The sequence below is a fragment of the Coregonus lavaretus genome (genome assembly GCF_964263955.1).
Source record: "Coregonus lavaretus genome assembly, chromosome: 1".
Classification (NCBI taxonomy): Eukaryota; Metazoa; Chordata; class Actinopteri; order Salmoniformes; family Salmonidae; genus Coregonus; species Coregonus lavaretus.
The window spans coordinates 50360084-50386593 of NC_139988.1; the positions used below are offsets into that span (position 1 = coordinate 50360084).

Here is a 26510-nt window from a genome sequence, read left to right on the forward strand (position 1 = left end):
ATAGACAGCAGGGGTCAGTGGTGCTCTGGGGAGCTGCATTGACCTGGCTGCAATGCATCTGCATCAACAGGAACAAAGGTAAAGTCAGGACAAGTAAGAATGAGTTACTGGGACTTTTCTGTTAGTGCTAGCAATCATTCTACTTATATGCATTACATAATCCAACTAGCTATTTACTAACTATTTAGATTATGCTGTATGAGTGAGCTGCCGCCCCCTGCTCCTGTGCAGATGCTCTGTGGGAGTTCCGGGTGCTCCTGGTGAGGGAGAGTATGACGTCAGGCCTGCTGGAGCTGTACTCCACCCCCTGGGGCTCCTGTGAACCCTCTTTCCTGACGACAAGCAGGCGCTGGAGTTCTACAGGCCAGGTCCTGCCAAACATAGCAGCACCAGCCTAGAGACCTTCACACTCTTGTCCCAGAAGTACACTGGTGAGCAGCTACAACAGGTTTTGTTTGCCAAATGGTGGGTTGGGGCCTACTCGTGTGACGTGAGTCATGACTCATGGCCATTGCAATTCCTACATAAGACTGGGCTGTGGCCAGGAACATTACTTTATTTGGATGGTCACAGGAAAATACAATAGGATCAAAATCTAATGTTATTGGTCATGTACACGTATTTAGCAGATGTTATTGCGGGTGTAAAAAAAAACATAAGTATTCAGACCCTTTGCTATGAGACTCAAAATTGAGCTCAGGTGCATCCTGCTTCCATTGATCATCCTTGAGATGTTTCTACAACTTGATTGGAGTCCACCTGTGGTAAATTCAATTGATTGGACATGATTTGGAAAGACACACACCTGTCTATATAAGGCCCCACAGTTGACAGTGCATGTCAGAGTAAAAACCAAGCCATGAGGTTGAAGGAATTGTCCATAGACCTCCGAGACAGGATTGTGTCGAGGCACAGATCTGGGGAAGGGTACCAAAACATTTATGCAGCATTGAAGGTCCCCAAGAACACAGTGGCCTCCATCATTCTTAAATGGAAGAAGTTTGGAACCACCAAGACTCTTCCTAGAGCTGGTCGCCCGGCCAAACTGAGCAATCGGTGGTAACTCTGACAGAGCTCTAGAGTTCCTCTGTGGAGATGGGAGAACCTTCCAGAAGGACAACCATCTCTGCAGCACTCCACCAATTAGGCCTTTATGGTAGAGTGGCCAGACGAAAGCCACTCCTCAGTAAAATGCACATGACAGCCCGCTTGGAGTTTGCCAAAAGGCCCCTAAAGACTCTCAGACCATGAGAAACAAGATTCTCTGGTCTGATGAAACCGAGATTGAACTCTTTGGCCTGAATGCCAAGCGTCACGTCTGGAGGAAACCTGGCACCATCCCTACGGTGAAGCATGGTGGTGGCAGCATCATGCTGTGGGGATGTTTTTCAGTGGCAGGGACTGGAAAGGGAAAGTCAGGATCGATCGAGGGAAAGATGAATTGAGCAAAGTACAGAGAGATCCTTGCTGAAAACCTGCTCCAGAGCACTAAAAAACAGTTTTGGGGTTATTGTGTGTAGATTGATGAGGGGAAAAAACGATTTAATCAATTTTAGAATAAGGCTGTAACCTAACAAAATGTGGAAAAAGTCAAGGGGTCTGAATACTTTCTAGGATCTGCCATCCTAGAAGTCGTTTGTGTGACGTCAAAATGAGGGGCGTAGTGCAAAACAAATTCATCAGCGATTGGATCGTCTCCAACAAATCTAACCAATCAGATTTTTAAGTTGATCTCATCATCATGTAGGCTGGCTCTGGCTGAACCAAAATGTTACAACACTTTAGAAATCGATAAATAGTGAGTGATTATGTACAGGAGTTTTGTAAATGCATTTCTGTATTGAAAAGTAGCAAGATCACCACTAAATGGCTATTCTCACAACCCATTGAGAAGTTGCTGACCAACACTTGTTGCTTTTTGACCTCTAAAGGGATGTGGAACTGAGAGTTCACATCAGAGCGTTCCAGTTTTAAGGCAGCCCCTCCCAGAATGCACAGCAATGCGCATCTGGAGAGTATCCTGGATACGGTGTCTGCCCCACACTGAAGTACACCGCTACTACAGGTCAGACTCAGTCTCACACATCACTGGGCATCTCATACCAACATTAGATTACATTACATAGGGTATACACAGAGTCCTCAATAATATTTCACTCACTGGCTCATTATCTGTGAAAGTGTCCACTTCTCAGATGTACCAAACACGCTCATTCCAAATGGAGATGTAATTTGCCAGTCATTAACTCTTACCTTCTAACAGGGTGATCATGTAAACTGCTCCAATACAATATGACTCTTTGGCTTAGTAAACTGACTTTCTCTGTTCACACCAGGCATGCTGACAGTGAAGGATGGGGAGAGCCAGGTGTTACCTATATGGCTGGACATTCCTCCTGACAAGCTGCACAAGACCGTGGGTAAGAGGAGGAGTGTTTTCCCAGTGTTGTTCAACCCATCTTATCTCGTTCTCTTCTGCAGTTTGTGACACTGTCTCACTAACAGTATTATTTCTCTCTCACAGCTCCAGATGTGAGGTTAGTCCAGGTAGTGGTTGAGAGGTTCTACTCCTTACTGTCCATTCCCAGACACACCTTCCTCCATACCGTCCGCAGCCACTTCCTGTGTGACGAGAACAGTGTCCCCACTGCCCAGGATTTCCTACTGTTGGATTTGTATCTCTCTGCTCACTTGAATCAACTCCAAATGTCATATTATCCAGAGCGACTTTTCATACTGGTCTCCCATGGGAATCCAACCCACAACCCTGGCATTGCAAGCGGCATGCTCTACCAACTGAGCTACATGGACTGTGTTTGTACTACTCTACCAGAATCTACCATATCTACAAACAAATATATTTACTGCTGATCGAGATTTGATATTTGGTTCTGATCGAGAACACCTGAAGCAGTACAGAGTCATCATAGTCACAGATCTTTGAGGTATGTTCAGGCACAATCGCTGAAAGTACTAGTCTGAGATGTAAAATAGCTTTATTTTTGTATGAATTGGTTGGAATTTTTATAACTTTGCCTCATGTGAAATAAAAGGTTATTTTCAGTGTACAAATCTTGCAGTATAGTACCATATCATACTTTTTTGTCATATAATATCAACGTTTATTACTGAAAGTTACTGTCATGACTTGCCAATACAAACATCAATACATTCTTCCTTGCACCTCTTGATTGCAGGCCACATCATTTTATAGCTTTTTAAATGAGGGCGGGAATTTGTAGGCAAGTCACTTCACTTCATGTATATAACCCCTGGATTGCTGATGCTATGTATTGGCCATTGAGAGGCTTTGACACCACCATTCGGCCATATTGGCACACCCCAGTAGGAGCAGTCCTCCATAGGAATGAATGGAATTCTACAGTATTTAAATTAAATGTTTCAAGGACAAAATTACATGTATTTAAGTATTTTTTGTTGTAGTGGGGAAAGTAATATTAGTAATCTAAAAATATATACTTTTTTTATGTTTAGCTCACATAATATAATTTAAAAGTATGCATTAAGGTGTTTGTAATATAATACATGTGGCAAAAACGAATGTAGACATTAATAAATGCATTTCTATAGCTTCCAAAATATTTTTTGCAATGGTGGGGCTGCCAAGATGTAGTCACAGTGGCTTCAACACAGCGCCCCCTATTAGTCATCCAGTGTATATATAAATCATTGGTCACTTCCCACAACCAATCGGTAGCTCGAGTTTGACACGTGTGTCTGCGGAATTCCCCCAGCACTCCGGGGCTTTCCAGCTGACTTGATAGATCGAATGCAATCAGGGGTCATAACAGTCTAACTAACAGATGGGTAGAGAGGATACAATCAACAGTTGAATCGATGGAGAAATACATGGAACAAATCCCGGATTTGAGCCAACACTTAAGTGAACACTGTGTGTAACAGTGTGCTTTTGATGTACACCCTGACATTTCACAATCGGTTTGATCATTGCGTAGAGGTGGATCAAGTTCAAAGGAGTTCAAAGGTACGGAATTTCATTAACAGTTATTGTCTGTTGTGTCAAAATGTAGTTTATGTGATGTGTGTTGTGATGTAGCCTATTGTTGTCTGTTCTCTGCTACAGGTTTATAATCATATACATTAAAACCAGTAGATTGTGATAGTTTATAGTATGCAAGAGTAATGGGCAATTCCACGGTAACATAGTGATGCTGAGACTCAGATTTTTGACTTGAAAATGTATGTCAAACAAAAACCAATAATTGCAAAGTTCAACAAACCATACAAGTCTATGCACAAGGACAACTTTTAACAATGTCCACTGAACATTTTACAAAAACACACACCTGAATAACAGCGCAGTTGCAAAGTTTCGTAACAGAATGACGGCACAAACAGCACAAACCGTCATCCTGTTACCTAACTTTGCATCTGCATTGTTCTTAAAGTAAATACATTTTAAAGTGAAAAATCGGAGTCTCAAGCATCACTCATATTGCTGGAAAGTTGTGGCCATTGTATAAATGATGGTTTAAAGTTATGACACAACTTTAATGGTATAATGAAGACTGTGCTTCCAACTGATTGTCTGTGATTTGCATTCTAATTTGTTCAGGATTGTTTCATGGGGAAAAGTGGGTTGCGGATTTGGCCCCATCTCAGCAACTAGGGCCTGGAAATTCCCCTATTAGTCTATACCATTTGGATATGAACACACAAACTTGCTGTGCTGTGAGCCACTAGATGAGGTTGGAGGGGCAGACAGTGGGATGATGTTAAACCCATAGGAAATACCCTATGGACTAATAACAGCAGGTTCCTTTTATTTCAGGGAGCTGACAGTGAGTCTGAAATATCATCATCTATGATCCACTGACAGGCATCATGTCTGGAGCACTGAGGTATGTACTGCTGCTGTGATTGTTGTGCTGCTTGTTGGTGGTCTCTACAGTCTTTGACAGTTGATTGTTCTCTCAAATTGATTGGGGTCATTTTGAACAGACTGGGACTATGGGTTTGGGTCAAGGACCTCATTTGCAGAGAGTAAGGTCTGTTTTAAAGGAATGGACTGTAAATGGTTGTGCATGTTTTGGTGTAAAAGTAAGTTACACACGAAGACACCACTCTTCTCAATTTACTGTTGGGCTTGTTCTGCTGTTCTCTAGCTTTCACACTTTGATAGCTCAGGTGGAGTAGGCCTAGCCCTAGCCGAAGTCTTGAGAGTTAAATGGTGGCTATGTTCACGGTGTTAGTTCAAATCGTTCTCAAAGGTGGAGAATCTTTCTGCTGCTGCAGGGGTGTTGTTTGCCAACTTAATCTAGTTGTTGTCTTTGCCGTATTAATCTGTTCATACACAATTGCACATTCTTGAGTGTTCTGATATATCCACACATCGTTCTGTTATGCCACTCGGAATCTAATCTATAAAACAAAGGGCTCGGTTCTGTTTAGTGTGTCACGATACCTGTATCGCGATTCTACAATACCAGATTTTCCTTGGCAAAAACAAAAACACAAATTTCACTCTATGGTCCTTTAAAACCTACTTTTGCAAAATAAACAATTGTGACTCTGGGTGACAACAAGGCTGTTTTATTCTCCAAAATTAGGACTGTTTTCCTCAAGAAATTAAGTCTGCTTCATGTTTTGTTTCCTTTCCTTCCTTCCTTCCTTCCTTATCGAGATACTGGTATTGTGACAACCATAGTTTCTGTTATAGATGACAGATGTCACTGCTCGCATTGGTCAAACTTCAGACTTCCTGTCAATTCATCATCATGACACTGACAGTTTGCATGATAACGTTACACATTTCATATATACCTACAACATGAAGACGGCCCAGTCAGAGTGGAAGCCACTGACAAAGACCATAGAACCTGAAGGGCACAGGAGATGCATACTGTAGGTACATTATTCTTGAATAGGGCCCTTTGTTGGCAGGGATTTTACCTATTGTTCAGAGTTGAAAGACTGTTTTCAGGCTGTTGTAGTCTCACTATTCACATTTTAGTAATTTAGCAGATGCTCTTATCCAGAGCGACTATGAGTGTGACCCTCAGTTAACATCAGTTTAAGTCAGGACTTTTATTTTACATTTAAGTCATTTAGCAGACGCTCTTATCCAGAGAGACTTACAGTTAGTGAGTGCATACATTTTTCATACTGGCCCCCCGTGGGAATCGAACCCACAACCCTGGCGTTGCAAGCGCCATACTCTACCAACTGAGCTACAGGAGGGCTTTTTATCCAAGTAGCCTTATTCTATACTTAGTTCAGTAGGATTTTTTTGAAAACTTTTCTCTGTGCTTGCGAGTCAATTTAGAATGGTAACTGCTGAAGAAAAGCCATCAGAAAGCAAAAGAGAGAGGCGGAATGCTGAAGGTTGGATGTTATCCTAAAGAAAGAAAGAGGCTGAGGCCTCTTATAAAAACCACTAGGCTTTTTTATCTGGTGTAGTGCATCAATCTGACATCAGCAGCAGCACTGAGCTGGTATTCTGGGGGCTTTCCTCTCTGTTGTTTTCCACTGGAAGTGACGTGTGAGTAAAAGAGGGAAGGGGAAAGAGAGAGAAAAGAACAGAACACTGAAACACCCTTCCTTGTTCACTTGCTGTAGAGTATGAGAAAGTGAAACCACAATGTTCGAGTCCAGTGTATGGGATTGAACCTTTATCTCCGTTTTGTTGTTGGTTCTCTTTTTTTCTTTCACTTTAAATGTTGGTTTTGAGTTGAGTGGGGAAAAAGAGGGAAATAACACTGAGTCAAGTGAGCTGTTCATATTGAGTAGTACTGAAGTAAACAGCTTCCTGTCTATGTGTACGTCTCTACAGTACATAACTGACAGGTTGGGAGACTCATTGTTCATGAACAGAAAGGAGGAAAGACTCTTGGCAAGCCAGTACATTTGGTAATTTGTATTCCTCGTGTTTCAGAATGGATGAAGCTCAGTACAGCATGAAAATGATTGAAAATGAGGTAAGACCTACAGTATATTGACATGTTTTTGCTGGCTGTATTAGTGTGTCCCTTATATTATGTTAGCGTTAAAGAACGTAATAAAGCTGTAATAACGTGTCAATAAAAAAGAGCACTCTCTTATCAACATGTGTAATCTCCCCAGCTGATGATGAATTTATCGTATGATTTCATGCCCCCTGTGGATGTCAAGATTGAGCCCTACATACCTGAGACCGGTGGGTTTCTACTTTCTACCTTACGTACACATGGTAACCGCATACTCAAGTTGTAGTGATATGATGTGCATATGGTACTGGACACTCAAGTGGAAGTGATCTTACGACACATTTTTATATGTTGTGCATGGTTATGACATCATACACATTGAACCGTTTATACACTATGCAATGCAGATACTGTATGCTGCCTGTATATTTTTGTTCTTTGGATTCTCTGCCCTAGTTATTTGAAGGGCTTGGATGTGAGCCTCGATATGTTGCCTCCCTCTTCCAGTGACAGTGACCCTGTGTGTTTCTTTGTCACAGCTCATGGACCCTACATTCAGATCATTGAGGAGCCCAAACAGGTGAGCTCAGAGTCGTATCTTTTTGTACTGTTTCTGTTCAAATAATTGCATAAGATTGAACAGAATTTCTTCCCTTTTTTCATTGTGAAACTATGACATTTACATAATCAGTTGATTCACACCAAGCATCTTTCTATAGGTACTTTAGATCTAACGCAACTCTCCCAGAGAATATACCCTTTGAACTAGAATGGCATGTTGAAATAGAAATCGCCTTGACAGACTTGTCCCCTACTCCTGTCTTTGCTTTATGGCATTAGAATATAACGGTGGGTTGGAAAGTCCAGGATTTAGAAAGTGACTGTTTGTTACAGTAAGTGCTGTCACTGATGTTGGGGATTATCCCTTGACTTCCTTGTCCCCGTGTCTGCAGAGAGGCTTCAGATTCCGCTATGAGTGTGAGGGTCCGTCCCACGGTGGGCTCCCAGGGGCCTCAAGCGAGAGGAACAGGAGGACCTACCCCACTGTCAAGGTCAGCTACTGTACTGTAGTACACACTGTTGGATACTTGGCTGTCTTTTAGCTTCACTGTTTCTGCCTGCTTTTCGTCATGTGTCTTAGTTCAAGGGAGTTGAGATGCCTTGCTTTCAGCCCAATAAGCTTTCGAAAGTATATACAGTGGGGAGAACAAGTATTTGATACACTGCCGATTTTGCATGTTTCCTACTTACAAAGCATGTAGAGGTCTGTAATTTTTATCATAGGTACACTTCAACTGTGAGAGACGGAATCTAAAACAAAAATCCAGAAAATCACATTGTATGATTTTTAAGTAATTAATTTGCATTTTATTGCATGACATAAGTATTTGATACATCAGAAAAGCAGAACTTAATATTTGGTACAGAAACCTTTGTTTGCATTTACAGAGATCATACGTTTCCTGTAGGTCTTGACCAGGTTTGCACACACTGCAGCAGGGATTTTGGCCCACTCCTCCATACAAACCTTCTCCAGATCCTTCAGGTTTTGGGGCTGTCGCTGGGCAATACGGACTTTCAGCTCCCTCCAAAGATTTTCTATTGGGTTCATGTCTGGAGCCTGGCTAGGCCACTCCAGGACCTTGAGATGCTTCTTACGGAGCCACTCCTTAGTTGCCCTGGCAGTGTGTTTCGGGTCGTTGTCATGCTGGAAGACCCAGCCACGACCCATCTTCAATGCTCTTACTGAGGGAAGGAGGTTGTTGGCCAAGATCTCGCGATACATGGCCCCATCCATCCTCCCCTCAATACGGTGCAGCCGTCCTGTCCCCTTTGCAGAAAAGTATCCCCAAAGAATGATGTTTTCACCTCCATGCTTCATGGTTGGGATGGTGTTCTTGGGGTTGTACTCATCCTTCTTCTTCCTCCAAACACGGCGAGTGGAGTTTAGACCAAAAAGCTCTATTTTTGTCTCATCAGACCACATGACCTTCTCCCATTCCTCCTCTGGATCATCCAGATGGTCATTGGCAAACTTCAGACGGGCCTGGACATGCGCTGGTTTGAGCAGGGGGACCTTGCGTGCGCTGCAGGATTTTAATCCATGACGGCGTAGTGTGTTACTAATGGTTTTCTTTGAGACTGTGGTCCCAGCTCTCTTCGGGTCATTGACCAGGTCCTGCCGTGTAGTTCTGGGCTGATCCCTCACCTTCCTCATGATCATTGATGCCCCACAAGGTGAGATCTTGCATGGAGCCCCAGACCGAGGGTGATTGACCGTCATCTTGAACTTCTTCCATTTTCTAATAATTGCGCCAACAGTTGTTGCCTTCTCACCAAGCTGCGTGCCTATTGTCCTGTAGCCCATCCCAGCCTTGTGCAGGTCTACAATTTTATCCCTGATGTCCTTACACAGCTCTCTGGTCTTGGCCATTGTGGAGAGGTTGGAGTCTGTTTGATTGAGTGTGTGGACCGGTGTCTTTTATACAGGTAACGAGTTCAAACAGGTGCAGTTAATACAGGTAATGAGTGGAGATCAGGAGGGCTTCTTAAAGAAAAACTAACAGGTCTGTGAGAGCCGGAATTCTTACTGGTTGGTAGGTGATCAAATACTTATGTCATGCAATAAAATGCAAATTAAATACTTTAAAATCATACAATGTGATTTTCTGGATTTTGGAAGATTACAGACCTCTACAACCTTTGTAAGTAGGAGAACCTGCAAAATCGGCAGTGTATCAAATACTTGTTCTCCCCACTGTATGTGATATATTGACATCATAGGATTATTTGAGACATGTTGTGAATAAAAACAATTGTATTAGTGTCATAGTGTATTGAAAGTCTAGCATTATAGGGCATGAAAATGCTTCCCTTTAATAATAGTCTAACTCACCCTTTCACTCACTCGCTCTCTCTATCTCCAGGTGTCTAACTATGTGGGGATTGCCAGGGTAGAGGTGCAGCTGGTGACCCACTCAGACCCCCCTCAGGTCCACGCTCACAGTCTGGTGGGGAGGCAGTGCTGCACAGAGAGCGGCACATGCAGTATGGATGTGGGCCCAAACGACCTCACAGCACAGTGAGTACTGATTGGTTGTCTGTCTTTTAGCATTGTCATATCTTATTGTGTTGAGACTGTGTAATAATAACAAGCTAGATGTGTACCACTTGGCTTCATTTAACATAGTCTGTGAATGGAATATGTGAACAATAGCTGCAACGTGACTGGTGAATGTCAACATCTCTCTAACTTCCTGTTTCTATTTCTCTCTCTGTAGGTTCAGTAACCTGGGCATCCTTCATGTCACTAAGAGAGGGGTGGGGGAAGTATTGTGCAAGAGACTGAGAGATGAGAAGAGGAGGCAAAGGGGGCAGCACTACCATTTTACTGGTAAGAGCTTGAAACTCCACGTCACTGTCCTTTTTAAATGAGGAAATCTACTACGGACTCCTAACTTGAGATATACTACGTGCAACTCACATATTTGTGTAAATCTCAATGCATGACTTACACACGTTAGTCCATAGAAATACACTACCAGTCAAAAGTTTGGACACACCTCCTCATTCAAGGGTTTTTCTTTATTTGTACTATTTTCTACATTGTAGAATAATAGTGAAGACATCAAAACTATGAAATAACACACATGGAATAATGTAGTAACCAAAAAAGAGTTAATCAAATCAAAATATATTTGAGATTCAAATAGCCACCCATTGCCTTGATGACGTCTTTGCACACTCTTGGCATTCTCTCTACCAGCTTCATGAGGTAGTCACCTGGAATGCATTTAAATTAATAGGTGTGCCTTCTTAAAAGTTAATTTCTGGAATTTCTTTCCTTCTTAATGCGTTACAGTCAATCAGTTGTGTTGTGAGAAGGTAGGGGTGGTATACAGAAGATAGCCCTATTTGGTAAAAGACCAAGTCCATATTATGGCAAGAACAGCTCAAATAAGCAAAGAGAAACGACAGTCCATCATTACTTTAAGACATGAAGGTCAGTCAATATGGAACATTTCAAGAACTTTGAAAGTTTCTTCAAGTGCAGTCGCAAAAACCATCAAGCACTATGATGAAACTGGCTCTCATGAGGACAGCCACAGGAATGGAAGATCCAGAGTTACCTCTGCTGCAGAGGATAAGTTCATTAGAGTTACCAGCCTCAGAAATTGCAGCCTAAATAAATGCTTCACAGAGTTCAAGTCACAGACACATCTCAACATCAACTGTTCAGAGGGGACTGTGTGAATCAGGCCTTCATGGTCGAATTGCTGCAAAGAAACCACTACTAAAGGACACCAAAAAGAAGAAGAGACCTGCTTGGGCAAAGAAACACAAGCAATGGACATTAGACCGGTGGAAATGTATCCTTTGGTCTGGAGTCCTACTTGGAGATTTTTGGTTCCAACCGCCGTGAGACGCGATGTGGGTGAACGGATGATCTCCGCATGTTTAGTTCCCACCGTAAAGCATGGAGGAGGAGGTGTTATGGTGTGGGGGTGCTTTGCTGGTGACACTGTCTGTGATTTTATTTAGAATTCAATGCACACTTAACCAGCATGGCTACCACAGCATTCTGCAGCGATACGTCATCCCATCTGGTTTGGGCTTAGTGGGACTATAATTTTTTCAACAGGACAATGACCCAACACACCTCCAGACTGTGTAAGGGCTATTTTACCAAGAAGGAGAGTGATGGAGTGCTGCGTCAGATGACCTGGCCTCCACAATCCCCTGACCTCAACCCAATTGAGATGAGTTGGACGGCAGAGTGAAGGAAAAGCAGCCAACAAGTGCTCAGCATATGTGGGAACTCCTTCAAGACTGTTGGAAAAGCATTCCAGGTGAAGATAGTTGAGAGAATGCCAAGAGTGTGCAAAGCTGTCATCAAGGCAAAGGGTGGCTACTTTGAAGAATCTCAAATATAAAATATATTTTGATTTGTTTAAAACTTTTTTGGTTACTACATGATTCCATATGTGTTATTTCATAGTTTTGATGTCTTCACTATTATTCTACAATGTAGAAAATAGTAAAAATGAAAAATATACCTTGAATGAGTAGGTGTGTGCAAACTTTTGACTGGTACTGTAATGTCTTTGTGAAACTTGCAACAAACACACCCTCTCTCTGTCGACCGCAATCAGATGCAGAGGAACAATCCATAGTGAGAGAAGCCAAGGAGCTTGGGAAGATCATGGACCTGAACATAGTGAGGTTAAAGTTCACGGCCTACCTCCAGGACAGTAACGGAGGGTTCTCTAGGGCCCTGAAGCCGGTGGTCTCTAACCCCATCTATGACAGCAGTGAGTACAGGCCCCTTCACCTCAGTGTTCTTCAATCCTGGTCCTGGGTGTGCAGGCTTTTGTTCCAGTCCAGCACTAATACATATTATTCAACTAAGAGCATTCTATGTGAATACCCAATACCCACCCTGTTTTTATTTTATTTACTATTATCAGTAATTAACATGATGATGCTTTCTCCACTCAGAGTCACCCAATGCCTCCAACCTGAAGATCTCCCGAATGGATAAGACCAGTGGGTCAGTGCTGGGAGGAGATGAGATATTCCTACTGTGTGACAAAGTACAGAAAGGTGAAGGACCAACTCTCAGCTAGAGGGGGCCAGTTCAGCCTGCACTGATTTTACAATAGTTTGTGTGAAAACAATTGACACAATTTCACTCATTATCATATTTTCTTTCTACTTTCCAGATGATATTGAGATCCGCTTTTATGAAGAGGATGATGGAAGCTGGGAGGCCTTTGGTGATTTCTCTCCAACTGATGTCCACAAGCAGGTACAGAGTCTTTACTCAGGAGTGGGTGTGTCAGGGAGATTTTGCGTGAGTAATAAGTATTGGTATACTACAACAGTTGACGTCACACCATATATCACCTAACTCATACCTCTCTCATTGATGTCACTGTATGTGCCCCCACCTGTGCAGTACGCCATCGTGTTTAAGACGCCGCCGTACCACAGCACAGAGATCGAGCGTCAAGTCACTGTATTCCTCCAGTTGAAAAGGAAGAAAGGTGGAGACTGCAGTGACCCCAAGCAGTTTACCTATGTTCCTCGAGTTCAAGGTGAGTTAGTCTGCTACTCACAATCCCTTCTGTAAGGGAGAAGAATGATGAAATACAGAGCCAGAGGTCTGATTGGATTGAGTCAAACCCTTTAAACTCTTTCTCTTCCCCTCTCCCTCTCTCTTCTCTCTCCATCTCTCCTCTGTGTGTGTAACATAGATAAAGAGGAGGTGCAGCGTAAGAAGCAGAAGCCCTTCTCCTATAATGACCAATGGAGAGGGTCTCTGGGAGGGCCTGGGGGTGCAGGGAGAGGGGCCGGAGGAGGAGGAGGTGGTGGTGAGGAACCTAGTTGTACATACTTGAACTCCTTTTTCTGTCGGCCCTTCATCTCATTGCTATTAGATGAAACTCTGGCCTCATCCGTTAATCCTTGTGACAACTATGTCATCATCACTTAATCGTTTCTTTCCTATCCACAGGCTTCCAGTTTAACCAGCAGATGAATGGATCGGGGTGGATGGGGGGTGGATTCACTGGTTTTGGGGGAGGTGGAGCGCAGATGTCAGGCACCACTGTCCAGGCTGAGGGGACCCAGCAGCAGCAGGCAGGAGGGATGGCCGGACAGACGCCAGGACAGACAGCCTCACCACTACAACAGCAGCTCTTCCAGATTGGTAAGCCACATTTAGAGCAGTGCGGGGGCAGGGGGAAACTAGAGCTAGCTAGCAACTAGCTGTTGGAGAAATGGTCATTAGAGTTGTGCTATGCTAATGAGACTATCCTGTTGTTTCCAGCTGCCACTCTCCAGAGCAGGGCCACTCAGATGACCAAGCAGACAGCTGGGGCTCTACTACAGTACTGCACCACTGGGGACGTCCGGGTCCTTCTGGCAATGCAGAGACACCTATGTGGCGTCCAGGATGAAAACGGAGACACGTGAGTCTAACTCTGCCTTTACAGTACATTTTAGTTTTTAAGGATCTGAGTTGAATGTCTGCCTTCATGTGTTTGACTGTTGAGTTTGCTGTGCCTCACTTGTTTGGTCTCCCCACAGTCCTTTGCACCTGTCCATCATTCACCAGCAGTCAGCTGTGACCCAGCAGCTGGTTCATACACTCTTCACCATCCAGCAACACAAAGTCCTCAACAAGCTCAACCACCTTGGCCAGGTACTGAGCCTTCTACCACTCACACCCGGACTAGACCACTAGCTGTTCAGTGTTGACGTGGTATTCACAACATGCCCTTGTCTTCCCTCCTGTGTCCGCCATCTCTCTCTCTCTGAAGACTCCTCTCCATCTGGCGGTGATCACCAGGCAGGTTAAGGTGGTGGATGTTCTTCTCAGGGCCGGAGCAGACCCCACCCTGCTGGACCGGGACGGCCGGACCGCCCTGCACCTGGCAGCACTGGCCGGGGACGACGTCACACTCCGGGTCCTGCTGGGGCACCTAGGAGAACGCTATGTCCACCTGGTCAACATGGCTGACTATCATGGTGAGTTGGGATGGTGGAAAGAAGGGGCTAATCGGAGTTTATTCCACTTATGAGACTTTAGCATGATAAATGCAGTCTAATTTTCACCCTATGTGAATTACCAATGTATAAGGCAATTTATGGTTGCTGCTTAGTCTCAGTAGTAATAAACTCAGCTGTAGTATTTCTGTTAACTTAAGGCCGAGATTCAATCCAATCTGCATTAGATCCCCGTAATAGCACACTTAACATTTTAAAGGTAATTTCCGATTGAGCCGACATATGCAGGAACAATGCCTTTAAAAGACGCATTGTCTTCAAGTGCGTTTGGATTGAATCCCGGCCTAAGACTCACTATGTGCTTATTGCTGTAGTACACTGTCTTAATCTCGCTCATTCCCTCTTTCTCAGGTCTCCATCCTCTCCACCTGGCTGTTCGTAAGGGAGGAGAGCGCTGTCTGCGTCTGCTGGTGGAGGGCGGGGCTAAGATCAACGCCCCAGAGCAGAAGAGTGGATGCTCTGCCCTCCACCTGGCTGTTAGAGAGAACCTCTTCAAAGTGGCCTGCACTCTCATCACAGAGGTACCTGTCTTGACACACACACACACTTTATATAAACTTTGCTTCTCATACTATTCTTACTCAGACTCTGTTGGCTCTCTGTTATCTAACCTGGCACGTCCTCTCCTCTCCTGTCCTACAGCTGAAAGCAGATGTAAACATGGGTACTTTTGGAGGGAACACTCCTCTCCATCTGGCTGCCAGTCAGGGCTCCCCCCCTCTCTGCTCTATGCTCATTGCTGCAGGTGAGATGCATACCCCCTACTAACCATCCAATGCATGTCATATGCATGGAATGTTTTTTAAAAATCTCAGTCAGTTAGAAAGGGGCTACAGTGAAATGAAGATTCAAGTGCGTGAGCAGTAATTTGTGGATCACCACGTTTATTATTTATTGGAAAAGTGTCTGCTAAATGGCTAGTAAATGAACGTAAATAGAACACTGAGGACTTACCTCTCTCTCCTCAGGAGCCAATAAGAATCTGGAGAACGACGAGCCGCTCTTCTTCAGCTCATCTTCGTCAGATGAGGAGCAGGAGGATGGACCAATAAGAGATTTCAGAGCGATCCAACAGCTACCAAACACACCACCACCTTCAGAGATAGAACAAGTCAACCCTCGTAAGAGATCAGCAACAGGACATACACCCTTTGACCTGGCTAAATGTCATAAGGTGAGATTGATTAGTCTTATCAACCCAACATTTTGCGTCGAAACATTTATTAAAAACAGTACCTGTTGTGGTGTTGATAGAGAGGCTGTACTGAGCTTTTTGCCATTGCACTTACATAAAGCTTCCCCTGCTACAGGTGAGAAACCTTCTAGACTCCAGACAGAGTCCCAAGCCCAGCCAACACTCAAGTAAAAAGCCTAAACCGAGCAGCACGGAAGGTAAGAGAACGGTCATACCACCATTTTGACTCTGAACATTACCTGTGGTCTATACAGTAATCTAACTGCTGTTCCCATTCCCCTCAGCAGAAAGTGGGCAGCTAGACAGCGAGACGCTAAGTAAGCTGTGTGAGCTCCTCAGTCTGAACGATGTGCCATGGAGACAGCTGGCAGAGAAACTCAACATGCTCTCACTGGCACACCTGTACCAGGAGAGTCCCTTGCCCTGTCACAACCTGCTGGAGAATTACCAGGTGAGCAGGGGGGCTGTGTGGGCACATTTGCGCATGCGCACGTGTTTGCGTGCATGTACGTGTGTGTCTGTCTAGTTAGGGGTAAGTATGCATTAATTAAGGGCTTAATTCAGTCCATATCGCCCAAGTTCAGCACTGTAGCGCACTTGAAAGTTAAAGGTAATTTCTGATTGAGCGGACATATGCAGCGTTTACCATGAATGCAGTCTCCGAACGTGGGAACATTGCATTTAAATCGCGCGACAGCGCTGAACTTCGGTGATATGGATTGGATCGAGCCCTAAGTATGCTGTTTTAGAATGGCAGGACTGTGCTTGATGAGTATTTGGCTAATAGTGCCCGAGTGTGTGAGTTTGCGAGCTGACAGTATCTCTCTGTGTGTAGTTGGGTGGCGGTCCAGTGGAAGTGCTGGTGGAAGCTCTACAGTCTCTGGGTCTGACTGAAGGAGTGAGACTACTGAGACAGGCTGAGCTGAGAGAGGACAAACAGAACACAGGTACTGAACTCATCCTACATTGCTAAACCACTAATATAGTCATAAACAATGCCCCGGCATACACATACACATTATCTCTATCTCTCTACCATACACTTATGACATTGCAAATACATACTGTATGTAGTTCCTTCCCAAAAACAGATAAATGTATTCTAATTGACTCTGTTTATGCCTCATGAGATAAGACCTAATAACTGTTCTCACTCTGCTAATCAGATCAGACAGTGGACAGCGGCTTTGCGAGTCAGCCAATGGAGGAGGAGATAGAGGAGCCAGCCTTGGCCAACCAGTGAGTACCAGGAAGGGTGAGGGGTAAGACCCTTATGTGAGGGAGGTTTCACCCCAACGTTTCATCATGGAGATATGACTAACTCTGTTCATCTCACACATTGGGAACCCATTGTGAATCTGATGTCAAACCCAAGCCTTTACTGATGAATGCAGAATTCTCTCTCTGCCATGACTGACAGTCAACCAGTTTGAGTTTTCCTGAAGAGCTGAAGGGAAGAAGATCTCAATGTACAATCATTTTAAGTGGAGTCATATCTCGTTCCGTTATTTCTGATGGTAAAAGTGACTGAAAGGCATTTTTTTAATGGTCCATTTATGCTTTCCAAAAAGTCCCAGTATAAATAAGAATTCCTAAATGTGCAACATCAAATTGATCAATGGAATGAATCTATTTAAACACATATTTATTGGCTGACAATATCTTACTAATACTGTGTATTCATTTGGTTTAACATTCAACCAAATATAATTATACAGCCTTATTGCAAATGTATGTGGAAGGTTTGCTATGTAACGTTTTAAAAACTTGTCGATGTTGAATTAAATGATTCTTTTCTGACACAAGGGGTCTTTTCAAAATGTGTTTATTTTTGTCCTCTATGCCTGAAACATACAAACCATTTAGTATATTTCACTGAGAGCAAAATCTTAATTAGTTATTGACAATATGTACAGCTAATGGGAAATTATAGAAATTAGTTATGTTTTAGCATTCAGATGCAGTGTCTATGGGGAGTGAGTCCAGTAAAAACCTGTACATGAAGCAGTATACATGACAAATACTCAACAAGACCAAGTTAACTGATAAGCAGAAAATAAATAGATACTTTACTTCAACAGTAGGCCCTAACCCAAAGGGAAGAAGGGTGTGATACATTATAACCCCTGTTTTATATCACATTAGAAGCCCTACTCAGAAGTGCCTGGAAGCTACTCCAGCTTTTAGTTCTGTCTATCCATGGTCTCTCACCATACCACCTCACATATTTACACTGTGGGAACGAGACACTCCCAAAAGTAATTGTGACATTCTGCATGACTGCACATATCATGCCTCACCCTGTCATGGTCCTTAAAGAATTACACTGACAGCCAATATTGCTAATGTGACCAACTGAGTTTGAACCGTGTCCTCTGCGCAACAAGACTGTGTTAGCCCGCTGAGCTAAAGCCTAGATAATAGTTCAAGAGGCAAACGTATGTTCTTCAGGCTTGAGGCAAGGGTACTCATCACAGAACCATCGCCGTTACACTAACACATTTCTGCCATGTTGTGAGGTTTTATTTAAATAGCCATATGTGCGGATGCCTAACTCAACATAATCATAATACAATCTCATTCTGTTTGCAGTGGGGTCCTTACACACGGAATCATGTTTCACATCACCTTGATCAAATTGTAATATTGGGGGAAAGCAGTGATCACTGTAGGTCCATGATGACACCCAGATAAATCCTGTATCACACACTCCAGTTACTCTTAGCACCTGAGGCCATCATTTCCCATTGGAACAGCAACCTCTGGTGACCCTATGGTGGCATTACTGCACTGGTTTACAGACAACACCGCCAGCCTGAGAAGAAAATGGCTATGCCATGGCATGACATTCTATATATACAGTGAGCTCCAAAAGTATTGGGACAGTGACAATTCTTGTTGTTGTTTTGGTTCTGTACTCCAGCACTTTAGATTTGAAATTATTCAATGACTATGAGGTTGAAGTGCAGTCTGTCAGCTTTAATTTGAGGGTATTTTCATCCATATCGGGTGAAACATTTAGAAATTACAGCACTTTTTGTACATAGTCCCCCCATTTTAGGGGACCAAAAGTATTGGGACAAATTCACTTATGTGTATTCAAGTAGTAAAAAGTTAAGTATTTGGTCCCATATTCATAGCACGCAATGACTACATCAAGCTTGTGATTTGTTGGATGCATTTGTTGTTTGTTTTGGTTGCGTTTCAGATTTTGTGCCCAATAGAAATGAATGGTAAATAATGTATTGTGTAATTTTGGAGTCACTTTTATTGTAAATAAGAATATGTTCCTAAACACTTTTACATTAAATGTGGATGCTACCATGATTACAGATAATCCTGAATGAATCGTGAATAATGATGAGTGAGAAAGTTAGACGCACAAATATACAGACATGCTAACCTCCGCTGTTATTGTCATCGTGAGAGGTTAGCATTTCTTGGGGGTATGATACTGGATTTGTGCTTGATGTAGTCATTGCGTGCTATGAATATGGGACCAAATAATTAACTTTTAACTACTACTTTAATACACGTGAATTTGTCCCAAAACTTATGTATGTGCTGTAATTTCTAAACGGTTCACCCGATATGGATGAAAATATCCTCAAATTAAAGCTGACAGTCGGCACTTTAATCTCAGTCATTGTATCATGTCAAATCCAAAGTGCTTGAGTACAGAGCCAAACAAAACAAATTCACTGTCCCAATACTTTTGGAGCTCACTGTATTTAACACGTTACATTATTTTATGCATATGCACAGAGTGTACAAAACATGACATAGACTGGCCAGGTGAAAGCTATGATCCCTTATTGATGTCACTTGTTAAATCCACTTCAATCAGTGTACATGAAGGGGAGGAGACAGGTTAAAGAAGGATTTTTAAGCCTTGAGACATGGATTGTGTATGTGTGCAATTCAGAGGGTGAATGGGCAAGACAAAATATTGAAATGCCTTTGAACGGGGTATGGTAGTAGGTGCCAGGCGCACCGGTTTGTGTCAAGAACTGCAACGCTGGTGGGTTTTTCACACTCAACCGTGAACATCCAGCCAACTTGACACAACTGTGGGAAGCATTGGAGTCAACATGGGCCAGCATCCCTGTGGAACGCTTTCAACACCTTGTAGAGTCCATGCCCCGACGAATTGAGGCTGTTGAGGGCAAAAAGGGGTGCAACTCAATATTAGGAAGGTGTTCCTAATGTTTTGTACACTCAGTGTATACTAGATTGGGTGTGGTAGGCCTCCTCATTTTCTTTCCTCATTACAATTCATGATACTGAATTTAAATCAACATTCAACCAACATTTAAATAAATTCGTCATCAATTATCTGATGAGTTTTTCCTGTAGAGACGTTCAAACTCGTGTTTGACAAACAGCTGAGATGTACTGTCATGTTTCATTTTTCAGTTATACAAATGAAAAACACCATGTGAATAACGTCAGAATAAAAAAAAAACGATTGTCTTTTAATACCATAGTGAAGCATGTCCTCGATGAGTGAGTCTTCCATCTCCTGATACTACTCTTCAAAGTGAATTAAACTGATAGATAGCCAGCCTGTGTGATCAATCTACTTTATCAACACATTAGTATGACAAATCACTCAGATTAGTGGCGGTGCCATAGCTGATGTGTGTAAATGTCCTTAGAAATAATAATGAGATCCAGCAGAGCTTCACAGTTAAAGTAGAAGGGCCTGGGTCTGGGCCGGTTCGGTTTGCCACAATAAAAGCCCTTAGAATAATAAAATCATAGCAAAGACTTTGAAAACAAACTTAGTATGTGCATGCAGCATCATAAATTATGTCCAGTAACCTGCTATATTCTTTCCAATTGATCATGTCTCTCATGAAGAACACAGTGTTCCTCCAGTTTCCTCCAAATGCATTGTGGTTGGGTTGAGGTCCTGGCACTCTGGTCGGATGGAATGATCACAGGCTCCGTTTAGTCTCCATGGTAACAGTCAGATGAGCTGATGCAGCTCTGTCTCTGTCCATCCTAGCTGGTCGGCACGGCAACTCACTTTACAAGTGGCGAGGTGGGCTGTGCAGTGTGCAGTAATCACATAGATGGAATTTATGGAGACACTGAACTCTCGTAGGAGGAAAATAACCTACGACTCTCAACATAATCAGATCTAATGGCTTAGTCTATGTAATCTTTAGATCTCTGTCAACAAGAATTGGTCCAAAATAATATTCAAATAAAATACATGTGGATATGACCCGTAATTTAGGACCACACAGAAGTTAGTCATTTGTATAGTAAAATGAAGGACTGAGTGTCCACTGTACTGTATAATTAGCCCTGGAGCATCCGTGCCTGTGGTTTCTCAGGATAGAAGCATGCAACAGGTCAACCCCCAACCCATCATCTTCCTCCTCCTCCCCACCTCCATCTCATTTTCCAGTCACACCAGTGGTCCCTGTCTATCGATCAACACAGATAATCCAATTGTTTAAACCATCCTGTCCACCCCAACACCCTCCAGGGTCCCTCTCACTGTTTGACAGCCTGTCTGTAGCTGTTTCTCTGGGGCTCAGAGCGCTTGGTCTTGCTTCTCCCCTTGGTGCTGGAACTACTGCTGCTGCCCCCACCCTTAGCACTGCTGGCCTGGCTGCTGCTGCTGTGTTCCTCCCGCAGAGTGGGGCTGGAGTGGGCCCTCTGGAGACCCCCGTTGTCAAAGAGACGCGACTCGAATAGAGACAGGTCCTCTTCCCCACTCCGGATCTTAGCCCTCAGTAGCATGGCGTACGTACCGTAGCGAGTTTTCTGGATCAGAGAGAGAGAGAGAGAGAGAGTACTTGATGTCAAACAGGATTCTGCAAGGATTCTGCATAGCTGAGATCAAAGCCATAGTTTGGCAATAGAGCTTGGCAATCTGTCCTGGATTCTGGCACCAAACTAAAGCATTCTTATTTCCATTCTGGCTGGCCTGGAATGGAATTGTCTTAAAACATTTGATAGCCAATTTGGCAGCCATTCAAATTCTGAATATCAAACAAACTCAGTCTGCCAAACTCGGCTCGACTACAGCTCTGGCTGCAACGATCAATCCCTATAACTATATTAAAACAGACAACAACAACAATCCCTTACCTCAAACTCCAGGTACTCCTCACGTTGCTTGTGCTCCTCCAGATCACACACTTTGGCCTTTTTGTCTGGAATTACAGCGGTTAACTCATTCAGCTCAGAGGAGATGGCCCGGAAACGTGTCTCATGGGATTTCACCTGCTCTTCCTGTCACATGACAAAGGTATATCATTAACATAAGGCTACACCAAAGTCAGGTTAACTTATACAGAATTCTGCTCAACATGGAGGCCTACTTACGCATTTTAGTAATTTTATGGTTGTAAATAGCAGTTCTTCTCTGTTTTTAACACAAAAAGAAGTATACAGGAGTGTGTATTTAATGATCTGCCTTAAGTACACAAGTTTAAAAAAATGTTTGGGTTAATCTAACTACAGAACAGATACTGGCGGTAATAGGTTTGGACTAAGAGCTAGTATGGGGAAGCAGAGAGAGTGAGAGAAAGAGAGAGAGGGTCATGGTGTGAGTGGAGGCCTCTGTGTACCTGAGACAGCTTGGTGTTGGAGCCTGGCAGCAGCGGGCGGCTGAATTTCTTCTGGGAGCCGATGGCTGCAGGGAAGGGTGGCGCTGAGAACATGGCTGACACCACGTTGATACGGGTGATCCACGACTGCATCTGCTCTGCATTACTGAGATGGAGGACAAGAGAGTTAAAATCTGGATACTGACTATCAGAATAAAGGCCACAATTCTCAGCCCCAGTAAACAAAAAAGGCAACTAATAGAAACAGGCAGGTAGACAGGTTTGGGGTCAGTTATCAATTGAATAAGAGTGACATTTATTTTCAATGAGGATTTTTTAATTCCACTTCCTGAATTGAAATGGAATTGATCCCAACCCTGAAAGAAAGTGTGTATCTAGGACATCCCAGACAACTGTGTCCTCCAGGGACACAAAAACATCATGATCATCTATCTGAGCCTGGGGCTCTATGACAGGGGCACTGCCCACTCTGTACTCAATCACTACTATTTTGGAGGCACTTAGTACAGCCTTGTAGAAGGCAGAAATAGCCATGTACCAATACAGAGCTAATACAGAGCACAAAATTGGGTCAGATAACTAAATTCTTAATTGTATGGAATTAAAGAGGTGGACTTGGTGGAGATAAGAAATGGGTGGAGGAGGGTAGAGATGAGGAGTGGGTGGAGGTGGAAGAGGAGGATGAGGAGACTCACGGTGCTTGGAAGAGGAACACTCTCCAATCTGCAGTGCGCAGGTAGAAGACGTTGGGCCTCTTGCTGTAGTCTGCTGCCCTCATGGCCAGAGAGTGGTGGATGGACACAGCGTTCTTCAGATCCTCTTCAGACAGCTGCTTATCTGGACGGTACTCTCCCTACAGACCAATCAGAGAGCAGAATGTTATCACACACGTCCAATCACAGAGTGGGATATACTGTAAGGATGGTGGGAGGGGTGTGGTTTGGTGTACCTTCTGCAGGTAAAGGACCAGTCCCTTCAGCATGACATAAAATGTCTTCCATCCTCTCTTACCTCGAGGGGCTGAAAAACAGACCATAGAAAGAAAGTAAATATCCACAATGTGATTTTGAATCAGACTTAGTGATAGTACAGCAATGTTTAGACAAACATGGTCGGATTTATCAACCTTGAAATGGAACAGATATGGTTCACAGGTGACAGGTGAGGTTAGAGGGAACCTACTTTTCTTGCCGTCAGAGTCTGCGTGGACCTTCCGTACCAGGAAGCCGTTCTTATAGATCAGGGCGTCAGGATTCTGGGCCACGCCTAGACTACTGCCGATTCGCTTCATGGTGTGGGAGGCGGAGTCAGTGCGCAAATCGGCCAACTCGGAGAAGGACTTGCGCAACTCCTCCTCATCGCTATGGAGAGGATAAAAATCAAATACAAATTGTAATTCCCTCATCATCAACAAAATGTGTTAGTCTCAAACTCTTTTCAATCATCTCCTCCAGTTCAGATCCAGTACGATGGAATGATCAGTCCTCATAGCTTGGAGGTGAGAGGGCCATATGTCTTAATGCACTCAGCATGCCACTCATGTGAGAGCCTCTGGATTTCAGGGTCACTGGCTGTGTCACCCACGCTGAGAGGTAACATCCCATAATGCTCCAGCTGAGCAGCTTACTTGCATTTTACTGGCCAATCACAGAGAAATATTTACCAAGTTCTCCTGCAATGCTAACAACTGAAACCCTGCCATAAGCCCTGACACTGAACTGATAGAACTCACTTTGACAAGCATAAACATATGCCAAATACGACTAATATCTCGTCCAGTCAATTATCATTCAGATATCTATAATTAATCTGTTACATAGAAATGGTTTTGCTGTAAGTGCAACGATCCACATCGGTATGAGTGGTGAGAGACTCACTGTCTGTTAGATAACAGGTCCTGGCATCTCTTTGACTGACTGTGGGGCTTTTAAAGATGCCATTTTCCCGTGAACTGAGGGGTCTGAGTGTTCCATGATGCTATAAGAGAGAATCCTACGGTACTGACATTTGGGGATGATGGTGTCTCCCACCCACTGAAGACACTGACTGAATACAGATCAGTACACCAGTGAAGCTTTGCAGCTGCTCGCATAAACATTCATTAATGTATGAGTTTTAAATTGCTGTTTGTCACAGTGGGAGTGCTGCTGTGTCACACTGTACTGTCCACCTCCTGTCTCTCTGCTAGACACACTCAGATATATAAATAGAGGCTCACACACACACACACAATCGATCTGTAAGATTCAATCATCCACTGTCACACAAGTCACATACCTGTGGACACAAACCAAAAACACACACATACACACACACGCAGTCTGCCCATCCTTCTGGTATGACCCTCCCAGGATCTGTGTCTTAAAATAACTCTCCATCTCTCTCACCTCCCTCTCTATCAATCTTTCTTTTATCTATCTCTCACAATATCTCCTCAAAGCCATAGGTAACACTTAAAGCCTGTAGGTGTAATGCATTATGATGCAATTATAATGCATTGCAAGACTTGTCGTAAGCATGCATGACCCTTTAATAATGTCTTGGAATCATCTCATAATGTTTCTGTCATTTTGAGTCAGTAGAAATATTAATGCATAGATAACACAATAAACCTTACTGTAAGACAAGTAATAACAAGTTATAGCATTATACCTGCAGGTACAATGTCAAGCGTTACAGGATGTTATCAATTTATTTTTAAAAAGACAATGCATAAACTAAGCAACTAACCACTTGTGTTGCCACTGCTAGATTCATTCTGACAAGTGAATCGGCCAGTCAGCACATACTATACACAAAAGCTCTCATCTGTTGCTAAGTAACTGCTGACCTCTCTGAATCCACAAGAGCAAGAGGTGTAGAAAGGCACAGAGAGAGAGAAACAGAGAGAGTGAGGTAAAAGCGAGAGAGAGAGAGGAGGCTACAGGCAGAAAAACTAGGATATAGAGCAAGGCACATGGCGAGCCTTGGGATGTTGGGACCGGGAAAGATTCAAGCAGTGGTGCAGAGTAAAAGGGAATGTGAGAGAAGATGCTTTTCCCACTGCTCTCTTTCAGAGGCTGACTGAACCCCCAAAAGCAGGCGTGCCTGCGTGTGTGTGCTTAAGAATCGGAGTGAGACGTCGACCTGTAATTACAGAGAGAGGCAAGTAGGGACCTGTATCCATGGCAACGAAGTCTGGAGAGCTTAAGTCTTAAATTAGGGTCTCAGGGCATCACAAAGGCTAGGTCCAGAATAGCAACCCTTGGCACACACACACAGTCCGGCAAATGCTACAGGGGCACAGTTGGTAGTTGATTCTGTAAGGGGGATATTGCTTGTACACTGATTACAAGTAGATTTACCGCTAATTCCAATAACAAACGTCTGATATGCTGATTTTGTAACATTAAGAAAATGAATCCAAACCTGAGATGAATCATTATTCAGGAAACCTGAACAGCAGTTTTGATTAAATAAGGAAAGTACAAGCAAATAAAGTCAGACATATGCCCATACGTTCATGAGAACATGAACATCATTCGTACACTATAAAAAAAGAAAAAGAAAATCTAGTTGTTTCAAGTAATTATTATTAAGTAACTGGTTCCACAGTCTTTTTTTGTTTTCTCAACTTTTCAGTCCAGGTGTTACCTGAACAAAACAAAAAAATACTTTGGCCAATCTTAGCTCCAAATTGAGAAAATGTAGGCAAACATTCTGTTAACTTAAAAATGATGTGTTTGCTCAACTTGTCTCATATGTTCATTCAACTAGAAATTATTATTTGGGCATCTTACCTAAAAAAAGGCTGTGGAACTAGTTACACACATAGTGCTTTTAACATACAATGTTTTTAACTTACATTTTTGACACACATTGACATATATTATTATTTTTGTGCATGTTCTTTTATGCAGTAATTATTATTCAACGTCCTCACCTGGGATTTGAACTCACAACCTCTTGGTTCATGACATTCTGATTTTCCTGCTACGCCACCATGTCTGTGTTAAAATGTCAGTTAATCAGACTAATCTCTCATCATTTATTTTGATTACTTATTTCAGCAATTTTAGGTTTTTCTGTATGGTTGTCTAATGTTGGTGGGGCATATTACTCTGTTTTAAATGTTACTCCTTAATCACTAACTATAATAAATACAATAGTTTTTCTTGAGTGTACTTTTAACAAAGCTGAGATTTACTTTGAAGTGAAAAGTGTAGC

The 26510-nt window shown here is 43.1% G+C and overlaps 2 protein-coding genes across 3 annotated transcripts in view; one reads left to right on the forward strand and one right to left on the reverse strand.

Annotated features, from left to right (window-relative positions):
• Positions 1 to 3730: 3730 nt before the first annotated feature.
• On the forward strand, positions 3731 to 17519 carry LOC311135965 (nuclear factor NF-kappa-B p100 subunit-like). 2 transcript variants are annotated; one of them, XM_084170010.1, is made up of 24 exons: positions 3731 to 4006; positions 4814 to 4883; positions 6917 to 6959; positions 7105 to 7177; positions 7487 to 7527; positions 7901 to 7999; positions 9875 to 10029; positions 10229 to 10341; positions 12101 to 12259; positions 12447 to 12551; positions 12671 to 12756; positions 12907 to 13045; positions 13205 to 13321; positions 13465 to 13659; positions 13780 to 13921; positions 14040 to 14154; positions 14273 to 14480; positions 14871 to 15040; positions 15162 to 15264; positions 15488 to 15693; positions 15830 to 15911; positions 15999 to 16165; positions 16550 to 16661; positions 16881 to 17519. In XM_084170010.1, exons 2-24 carry the CDS (start codon positions 4867 to 4869, stop codon positions 16955 to 16957), a joined length of 2724 nt encoding a protein of 907 aa, XP_084026136.1. In that variant the 5' UTR covers positions 3731 to 4006; positions 4814 to 4866; the 3' UTR covers positions 16958 to 17519. The 2 variants fall into 2 exon arrangements, with proteins under 2 accessions (XP_084026136.1, XP_084026137.1); XM_084170011.1 differs by having other exon boundaries at positions 16002 to 16165.
• Positions 17520 to 20103: 2584 nt separating this feature from the next.
• LOC311133406 (uncharacterized protein) overlaps positions 20104 to 26510 on the reverse strand; it is a gene marked incomplete at its 5' end in the record, with an annotated part of 44405 nt that continues 37998 nt past the window's right edge. Inside the window, 6 exons of the mRNA XM_084166901.1 lie at positions 20104 to 21495; positions 21823 to 21966; positions 22305 to 22449; positions 23000 to 23157; positions 23254 to 23324; positions 23487 to 23665. Coding sequence (XP_084023027.1) covers positions 21223 to 21495; positions 21823 to 21966; positions 22305 to 22449; positions 23000 to 23157; positions 23254 to 23324; positions 23487 to 23665 — 970 coding nt within the window. The 3' untranslated portion in view covers positions 20104 to 21222. The remainder of the gene's footprint in view (positions 21496 to 21822; positions 21967 to 22304; positions 22450 to 22999; positions 23158 to 23253; positions 23325 to 23486; positions 23666 to 26510) is intronic.

Excerpts from the sequence above, each read along its gene's own strand:
- LOC311135965 (XM_084170010.1), top strand. Across the intron at positions 15,265-15,487 it reads CTCTATGCTCATTGCTGCAG|GAGCCAATAAGAATCTGGAG; the intron begins GTGAGATGCATA and ends CTCTCTCCTCAG. Across the intron at positions 16,662-16,880 it reads AGAGGACAAACAGAACACAG|ATCAGACAGTGGACAGCGGC; the intron begins GTACTGAACTCA and ends TCTGCTAATCAG.